General features: G+C 28.4%; 1 protein-coding gene across 2 annotated transcripts; it reads left to right on the forward strand.

Annotated features, from left to right (window-relative positions):
* The first annotated feature begins 8849 nt into the window (after positions 1 to 8849).
* Positions 8850 to 10244, forward strand: LOC105249008 (DTW domain-containing protein 1). Of its 2 annotated transcripts, none has more exons than XM_011254135.3 (4): positions 8850 to 9271; positions 9463 to 9482; positions 9585 to 9742; positions 9835 to 10244. In XM_011254135.3, the coding sequence occupies exons 1-4, from the start codon at positions 9044 to 9046 to the stop codon at positions 10176 to 10178; spliced, it is 750 nt and encodes a 249-aa protein (XP_011252437.1). In that variant the 5' UTR covers positions 8850 to 9043; the 3' UTR covers positions 10179 to 10244. The 2 variants fall into 2 exon arrangements, with proteins under 2 accessions (XP_011252437.1, XP_011252436.2); XM_011254134.3 differs by having other exon boundaries at positions 8852 to 9271; positions 9342 to 9482; positions 9565 to 9742.
* The last annotated feature ends 107 nt before the right edge of the window (positions 10245 to 10351 follow it).

Genomic DNA, 10351 nt, shown 5'->3' on the forward strand with positions numbered 1-10351 from the left:
TAAAAAATATTTTAATAATATTTTTACGGCAATAGATAAAAATATGTGAAAAATATTTTCCCCTTTTTTTGAGTACAAAAAAACCGTACAACATCCGTTGATTTTAGTTCATGAGACACAGTGATAACAAATCGTGCAAATATCCAGGTTAGTAAATAATAAAATATGGAAAAAATCGAATCACGTGTGCGCACAGTCTCACAAAGAAATGTGTGTTCAAATCTAGAAACAAGATATTATGTCGTTGTAAAAGTTTATCACGAAAAAAATTTGAACATTGTAAAGTACAGTCAGCGAGGATTAACATTAAGATTAATATTAAGACTCGAATAACAGGAATAACGGATGATTCTTCGTCTAAATGACGCGATTTATATATAAACGCCATGTCATTCATTAATCCAACGGTCGATGATAAGGTCCACTTAATGGTATGGCAACGAATATATCGTCGAAACCGCCACTCGCTGCATCGTGAAATTCCACCCTAAAGTAATTAAGCAGCGCGTCATCGAAGTGCAACTTTATGATTGCGCCCAACGTCGTCTGGCCATCTCTGCTATTAGCACTCTCGTCCGGACTCTGTCCTAGAGCTCTCGATGTCGATATCAGAAATTGATATCAGCAACGATATGGACGAGCACATCGATAGATATAATGTTGCACATTTTTTTTCTAATTATCGATTGTACATATTTGCTCACATTCCTCAGAAGCACTACAATTTTGTTTTGTTTATATTCTGATTATTATACACATATAAATTCAATTTTAAGGGAATTAATCTATCAAAAGAATCAGAAGAATCTCTCTCTCTCTCTATCAATTAAAATATTGTTAACATTATTTGTTGATTGATTTACGTAAATGGTGATCTAAATGATCTATCACTAATTAAGAACCTATATAAGACAATCAATTATTTGAAAAGATGAATAATTGTCCTATTGCAGTGCCTTGAAAATCAACTGGGTTTCGCAGTGGAATAACTAATCGTCTGAACCGGCGTTTGATCGAATCCTATCAAATCCAGAATTATGAAAACAAAATAGGCGCCAGATCTCGTATTCGAAAAAGAGTAACGCAATACAATCTCAATAACTATCTTCAATCAATTTATATAAAGATTTTCAGAATATTTATTAAAGAAATTACTGCATATTTCTTGAAATTAATTATCTATTGAATTAACACACGCAAACATATCACGATACTTTTGAAATCAGCATGAGAATTTCTTTTAGAATCTACAATATTCCAAGACTACGAAATAAATGTTTCGTTTTAGCCAGTATATTGTAAAAAGAAATACAGGATACGCAAAGAGCATAAAAGGAAATAATTTATTAATTTAATTACAATAATCGACAGAAACATATCATACGTGAGATTGCTTTACAAGAGGTGAATATCATACATGACAAAGCATCTAACTAAAATAAAGAAAAAAGCATACTTCCTCGTTCTTCTATAGTGAAAAAATAAAAGATTGTTATAACACTTTAACATAACAGAGAGCTTTGTTTTTAATTAATTATTATCTTACATTCGATAATATAATATAACATAATATAGTATATAATCGATATGATATATAATCGATATGATACTGGCAAAATGACAGACACAATCAAGAATTAATTAAAAATTTACAATATATTGTTTAAGAACAAAATGTAAAAAAACAAAAAAGAATTCACAAAGAAGTTTTTTTTTCGAAATTTTAATGATTCTGCTTTAATCCCTTTCAATCCAAGATTACATGAAATTAGACGGCAAATTCCGATCGGATGCTACATGCACTTAAATACCACGACGTATGTATATGTATAAGTGTGTATGTGTATGTGAGACGAACAAAAGCGTAGAACGCTGCACTCGACTTTTAGCGATCTACGAGGCAGATGTCGGATTAAAAGCAGAATTAATTAACTCACGTGCATATACTTCACCTGCTCGTATGTGTTTGAGTTCGCGTGAGCTATCGATATTTTATTCGCACGTCTATTTTATTGAATCGTAATGAACAAAGGAGATCGATCATCCATTTCATTCGATTTCGCTGCGAGATTATGCACGACTCTTTTTTGTCAGATGAAAAAAGCTTGCCCGTGCGTTAACGAGACGCAACCTACGCGCGGCCAACGATGTCTGTAAAGGCTTTGTAACGCGATGTGTCGCAAACGGATAAAAGATAAATTTCAAGAGATTTTCGATGTTTTATATTCGACTTTGAATTTGGGATTGATTCTACCCTAGTAAATATTTCATTATGAAACAAACTTTTTTATATCTCATAAATTCAAGAGAATAAAATATCATAACTTATTAATTAATTTAATTTATTAATTAAAGAAGAAATTCTGTACAATAATAGAAATTTTATTCAAAGGTTAATTGTTCAAATATTTAATGTTTGGAAAAAGGAAGTTTAATTTCAGTTAAAAAAATATCTACTTGGAATCACTATCTAAAAAAATATACATGTAGAAATAAGTTGGGAAAAATTGAAAAGTAAAATTAACATTCTTTATTTTCCAAAATATATTATTCTAAAAAAATTTTATTCATAAATAAATATAAATCTGAATTTCTTTTAGTTTTGGAAAAGCTTAATATTATTACACATATAGCTTAATATTTATTACACACTTTTCGTAATTTTGAGATACATCTTGACATTGAAAATAATAGGAGAAGAATATAAACTTTGCTTTTATACGTGTAAATTCTTTTGCAAACATAGATTTTGCGTCAGAGAAATAATAGCCTAACGTTAGCATAAATATTATAGCAAATATTGCTATAACATTTACGTGCGAAAGCACTTAACATTTCGAGAGCCACGCACTCGGATATCCGTGGCATTCGACTCGAAGCATCGGGCGAGCCCAGTGAACGCATAATGGAAACGAAGCACAAGTGGATCGATAAACGCAATCAGACCGTCAATGAGAACTACATCGTCCGTGTGTCCGAATTAATTGTTTCGACTACTCTTGTTCCGATGCGACTAGCCTTTTGTCGATTTCTTTGTTAAATATATTGCCATTTCGAAACCGTCACAATGGTAATGTCTGTTATTGTCCGGAGACGAGCAGGGAAATAGCAAGACAAATATATCGTAAGTAAGATCGTGCCTCAAATTTAGGGAGATGTTGAGTTAAATCACATATGCGATTAAATGATGGCATTAGATTTTCGTCAATGACTGTTTTCTCAAGCGTGAAAACTAAATGTTCGCACGCGTCACCGAGATAAAGATAGAAACGCGGCGTGTTTGACGATGTTATATGTGTAATATACATATATTTGACAGAGAAATTGCAAATACCCGGTCGGCGCCCTACAAAAGTATATAAATGCGAATATACATATATACAATATGTACATATGTAGAATACAATGAGAGGGTGTTCTCTGTCTATATAATTACGAATTACGAGCATGTTAATGTTGAAATCTCGTAGGACGAAATGTACTCTTGCAGCGACACCATAAGTCGTAATAATATATATCTCATCCAGCAAAAAAAACTATTATCTCTTTTAACTAATATGAATCTCAAATAAAGAAGAAAAAAAAAGATATATTATTTAATATATATGTATATATGTATAATAATTATTCGATAAAAATTCGACCAAAGAAAAATGTTAAAGGCACAAAAATATTTTAGTTTCTTTTATTTTAATTTTGATAATTATTTCATTGACAGAAATAGAGAGAGAGCTTTATTTAAGTAGATTATCATAAACAAATAATTAATTAATCATTTTAATATATGTTTTAAACGCTCATTTGCATAATTTTCAAATTTTTATTAAAGGTTCAGGTTAAAAATGTTTTATACTTTTCTGGTTTCAAGGTTCTACATCTGATAATTTGTTTAAAGAATAAACATAACTAATTTTACGCAAAACATTCACTGATAATTTCGCATTTTTTTCCTCTTTTCTCTTTTGACATTCTAAAAAATTATAGTTATAAATTAGAATTGCAAATTATATATACAGCCTACTACATTTTATTTAATTGCGATAAGAGACCGAGAGTTGTGTTCACACAAATAATTGGACAAATCTTAAAGTTCTATACGAGATATACGCGTAGTCTGTAATTCACAAGTCAGAAAACTGTATAAGAGAGTCAATGTCAAAGATAAAGATAAAAAAATGTGATTCACGCTGTTATTACGCTGCATAGTAAATGGCGACGTTAATTGCTCGGAGTAAAAGAGCTCGCAATCGGAATTATGAAATGTCTACTTTCTTAGATATTGCAGTTATTCATTTCAGAGGAGTTGGAAAGGAAGCGTGCGACATTTTTCCTATGAAGAAATATCAAATTGAAAGGCCAATCTTAAAAATATATACGTGAACGTATAAATCGTACAATCGATTGATTAGAGCCAATCAATTCTTATTCGCAGTGATGAGTTATACAATAAATTGTATCGATACTAAATATAGAAAAAGTTTCTTTCTCTTTCTCTTCTCCTTTTTCTTCTCATATTCTAAAGTGAAATCATGCTACAATTCTTTTTACTATTGTAAAATAATTTTTTATTCATCCTTACATTTTTTATATATCTCAAGGAGCTTCTCTTCACTAAATAAAATTTATTTATTTATTCTCTCCTTTCGTCAAATAATTATGTGAAAGATTAAATTTAATAGTAGCAGAGTAAATAATAAACTAAGGTAATAAACTAAATTTAAGGAAATTTTACATTGAAAGAGGGGAAGAATGGTGCTCGTGTGCGTACGATAACGGTTTTATCTAAAATATATGTATATATAAGGGTTCTCTGCTCAGTCGACATAACTGTTGTATTACTTGCGATAATCTAATTAAACTTATACCGTAACTTTCTCAATTAGTGCGACTATTGACTTACTCGCTTCGTCAAAATCGCGTTCGATCCACCTTCAGTATCATCGTCTGCCATTCGTTCACATGTAACATCCATAGATCTGCTCTATTCACTTTGTACTTTAATCATAAAAACAAAATCTGCGTTCTTTTTAATTGCATTTCTTTTATATATCTTAATTATGATAACAAACTATATTTTTTCAGTATTTATAACATATTGCATATAATAAACATTAAATAATGTACATTAATATATGTATTTAACGAATTATTAAAAATTCTAATAATTCCAAAATTATTTAGTTATTAGAATATATAATATATAATATATATAATCACAAAATCATTTAGAAACAGATCGTGATTGTATATTTCTAGTATTAACAACTTGTGATAATAACATGCTAATTCCAATTAATTTCAACAAATGACTATATCTTAATCTGTCACAATTTCAATATATAACGTAAGTTACTAGAAAAGAAGCATTTATATATCTATTAAAATGCAAAAAAACTATAGTTTAAAATAAAAAATATAATTTAAAATAGTATAAAAGAAAAAAAATATTTGATAAGCGCTATTTTATTTTCTAAAAGTTATCTTTCTCAAAATTAATAAGATCAATAATGTAATATGGATAATAACGAGAATATTTTCAATTAATGACGTGACATTTTCAATTAATTTTGCATTTAAATAATTAAAATTCAATTAAAAAAGTTTGTTTAAAGATTGAAATTATAGTATATTGCATATATGTTAAAAATATTAGAATGTAATTTGCAAAATACTGTTGAAATATCACATGTTGTGTATTGAGTACTACTTGTTGAAAGATAATTTAAAATTCATTTATGAATATGTGTGTTATTAAGTATTTATAGTTGTTTATATATTTATAATATATATTATTAAGTATTTATTTGTCAGTATATATTTATGTAAAAGCACAATATGTACAGAAGTATAATATTGTGACAATTAATATAATTAAATTTAATTCAATTAGTAAAGTTTACAATTACACATAGTAGGAAAACGTGAACTTTGATTTTATTGTAATAATTTTTATTAAAATTGAAAATCATTTAATAAAATCTCTCACTTACTAAAACCGCTAAAAGAAAAAAACAATGTTTTTTCTACAACGATATCTGCAACGAGAGAATCAGTAGTGATATTCCTCAAATTGTTATTAAACAGTGTATTAATATTCATAGGTGCAATAGCATTTTTTTGCCGAGAAAAGTTTCAAGAATGACGCGTAGCAATTCGTTTACCGGATTATTTAATACCGTATCATTATATCATAAATATTATACTGCCGTAGAATAAACTAGAAATAATACACTTCTTTGGCAGATGTTCTGTTAATATCAAAATTGATCGTCTAATGCACCACATTAATTTGCACGCACAAAAACTGTAAATAAAAATTAATTAAGCAGTTTTAAATAAAAATGATTTATCGAGGGAAGAAAAAATACATTATTTCCCAAAAAATATTATACATATAACAACGAAGTTACATTCTTGTCTCTCATTTTGCCGAAGAAATATCAAATGAAGATTACTTCTTCATTACGAAATTCGATGGTAGTATAAATGAAGGCATCCTTTTCAAAGAATTCGCATACAAATAAGGAAAAAAATAAAATGTAAGTAAGTAAAAATATTCTAAATTATATTTTAAAATACTCATGGAATTTTTTTGTTTATTTGATATTTTAGAATGTATAATAACGGATATAGATTTGCGTTAGTTACATATCTGCTGCCATTTGAACAGAAAACACATCTCTCGACGCATATTTTGCAAAAATAATTTTCTGTTTTTTTTCTTCCACGTGATATTAAAATGGTAAAAAAACAAATTATCTGAAGAGAAGAGAGACATAATTGTCGGACTTCATAAGGCTGGAAAGAGTAATAGTCATTTAAACACAATTTACCTAGGTGGCCAAATACTTTTGAGCGGTAGTATATAATATATAATTTTATGTTAATTTTATGTGAATTATGTATATATTTACTTTGAGTTAAATGTTTATTACTAAATAATTAATGTTTTACTCTATTTTTATATTTGAATATGTCTATATTTGTATTTATTATTTTATTGTAAAAGTCTAAACGTTTCTTAAATATTAAACAAACATAATTACATGTAAAAGAGATATTATAAAGATTATAAAATAAAATTTTACAAAGTTATAATATATGCACATCATTCAAAGAACTTTGCATAATGAGAAAAATGGAAAATTTTTAATATTTTAATTTAGAAAATGAAAAGTTTTTTATACATATTCTAATATTATATAATACAAAATTTAATTGTGCGATTGATTTTGCTCTCTTATAAATTATAAATTATAAATAAAAAGTACACATATATGTACTTTTTATTTAAAATGTAGAAAAGCTTTTTGTTATTATTATATTTTTATTTAAAAAAAGAGAGAGGGATAAATGTCTGCTTTTAAATATCTTTTAAATTAATTGTGAGATTAATAATATGCCAGGATAAATATTAACTCAATTTTTCTATATGTTTAAACTACAAATCAATTTATTTTGTGTTACTTATTAAGAGATATTTTAAATTGTTGACTTATTTTAAGTTTTTTATTAATAGACATTTTTTTATTAGTGCACATATATATCACTTCTTTATAAATGAATAATTATTTTATGAAAAGTGTTTATAATATCTTATTTTGTTACATATGTGTATAAAATTAAATGTTTCTAAACTCTACGTACGGTTATGCAAAAATAGACTGTGGTAGAGAAGTCTTGATTATATTCTCAAAGTAGAAGTAATGAGATCTAGAAATATATATTATATATGACAAAAATTCTATATATTATTTAATCATAAATTATTGAACGAAAATTATATATTACTTGTTATATTTTTCTATATTCTTACAAAATTTGCGGAATATTTATCGCAATGAGAGATTATATGTCATGGTTCTCGAAAACTTATCAAAAAGCTTTTCGTTTCCAGATTCCAAAACTTTAATATTATTAAGATATAATATATCTTTGTTAAAATGTAATATATCTTTATAATAATCTTTATAATAATATATCTTTGTAAAAATGTTACATATTATATATGTAACCTATACATATATGTACATATATATATGTGTATATGCATATATGTGAACATGTAAGTGTAGGAAATTAAATGATTTGATAGAGAGAGAGGGGGGAAGGAGGGGGGGGAGAGAGAGAGAGAGCTGTTTTATGAATATATCTACCTACATTATATTATTGTAAATACATCAATGATATTATGATATGTGCATCTTTTTAAACTCTTTGCTTCATTTTATTTGTTCAATCCTCGCATTCACAATTTTTAATGGTCGATTATTTCGCAATAAATTTTTCATTTCGTAATGACTAAAATCAAAAGGAGATGAAAGATAATAATTAAAAATCAAGAGGTATGAATATTTCTATCTCTTAGATTTGCTGAAAAATAAGTCCAAATAAAAAAAATCAAAATATGCAAATTTATTACATATATTGATACCTAATAATAATCATGAAAAAGTTTATTAAAGTCAATCTGCATTTTTATATTAGTATAGAAGTACTAGCGTAATTTAATATGATTTTATCATTGACATCTAAATATTTAGATGTTAATAACGTATCGAATAGTATCGAAATACAATTTCACAAACATTTTTCGAATAATAATTTGAAATAATCGCAAAGTAAAAAAAAGAATTCTTGTGTATGTGGCACCCTCGGACGAAAATTTTATTTATCATTTGACCAAACATCGATAACTGAAGAAATTAATTTATCGACAATCGGGGCCAAGAATCGAATGTAGATATGTATCAAATTAAAAAATACATATAAAAAAGTAGAAATTTTTAACGTTCATTATATCGATAAGAATAATCGTGAAATATCACTCGACAGGAGCAACAAAAAAAAATAAATGCGACGAATTTACGTCCGATTTTCTGTCGCATCTTATTCGCCATGTTAGTCATGAATCCACAGTTTCATCTCGTGATATCTCGACACGATAAACAAGATCGTTCATTCATAAATAATACCGGAATCGCTTTTATTAGACGATGTTTCATTATTGTGAATAATTGACATTATTTCGAGTTATCGAAACATGGCAGAGCACAACGTCGACAATAGCAACATCGACAGATCAGAATTCGAGATGAGGCAGAGAACAATTGACAGGGCACCTTTTCGAAACTTGAAGATTGATGACTCCAGGATATTAAATACGCTCGAGGGTAGAAGAAAGTGCGAACTCTGTTGTAAGTCGCGCAAGTTCTTCTGTTACACCTGTTGCGTGCCTGTCATCGACAATTCGTATTTTCCACGTGTAAAGGTAGGTCGATATGCACGACTAACTTTGCTTAATTCACAACAAAGTTTGACATGTGGTTTGTGCCTTTTAGCTGCCAATTAAAATCGACATTATTAAGCATGCTCATGAGATAGATGGCAAGAGTACTGCTATTCATGCTGCGATACTTGCGCCAGAGGACGTGAAAATCTACATATATCCTGATTTTCCAGATATATCGAGTAAAGAGGAAGTAAGAGGAAGAGTAACAATCTATTCTCAAGTCTTGCGATTCTTACGAGTAATTATTAACTTGAGGAGCTGTCATCTCTTAGACCGTTTTAATTTTTCCTAGCAAAAGTGCGCAGACTGTAAGTGTGGAGGCTCTCTTTACAAACAGAAAAAGTAGTAGTTTGGCAAATAGAACCGAGGTATTTCCTATAAAGAGAGCAATTTTCATCGACAGCACGTGGCAGCAAACCAAAGCAATATATAAAGACCAAAGATTGAGAGGTATACATTCAAAGGAAAAGAGAATCCATTTTCTATATAATTGAACAAAGAGAGAATTGTTTAAGTTACTGTAAAAATTATAACTTTTACAGAATTACGCTGTGTTATTTTGAAATCAAGGATCTCGCAATTCTGGCGTTACCAGAAGAAGAGTCCAAGATGGTACCTGGCGACAATTGAGGCAATTCATCAATTTTTAGTGGAGCTACACACGTGTGCTTACACGGAAGGCTATCCTGATATACATAGTTCTGTATTGAATGGAAAACAGAGCTCTGTAGTTAACAGCAAGAAAACGGAAGAGTGTGCCGAGATTACTCAAAAGTATCACGGAGAATACGACAACCTTTTATACTTTTTCAAATATATGTACGACAAAATTCACTCTATATACGATCACGATCAATTGCAGGCCTACAAAAGGCCACTCGCGTGAAGCTATTTTCTCTTAAAAACTTTCTTAATAAATTCCCTTGCATAGAAAAAGAATTACAGTCGAACAATGTTTTTATCATCTCTACAGATTACATTTATCCAAACTCAAGATACATCGAGAATATCTCTTATAATTCAATACATCGCGAAACGTCAAGGGTCAAAGAACACAGA

This window comes from Camponotus floridanus, unplaced genomic scaffold (genome assembly GCF_003227725.1).
Source record: "Camponotus floridanus strain SB8 unplaced genomic scaffold, Cflo_v7.5 scaffold14, whole genome shotgun sequence".
Classification (NCBI taxonomy): Eukaryota; Metazoa; Arthropoda; class Insecta; order Hymenoptera; family Formicidae; genus Camponotus; species Camponotus floridanus.

Excerpts from the sequence above, each read along its gene's own strand:
- LOC105249008 (XM_011254134.3), top strand. The coding sequence starts at position 9,044 with ATGGCAGAGCACAACGTCGACAATAGCAACATCGACAGATCAGAATTC. Across the intron at positions 9,272-9,341 it reads CGTATTTTCCACGTGTAAAG|CTGCCAATTAAAATCGACAT; the intron begins GTAGGTCGATAT and ends TGTGCCTTTTAG. Across the intron at positions 9,743-9,834 it reads TAAAGACCAAAGATTGAGAG|AATTACGCTGTGTTATTTTG; the intron begins GTATACATTCAA and ends TAACTTTTACAG.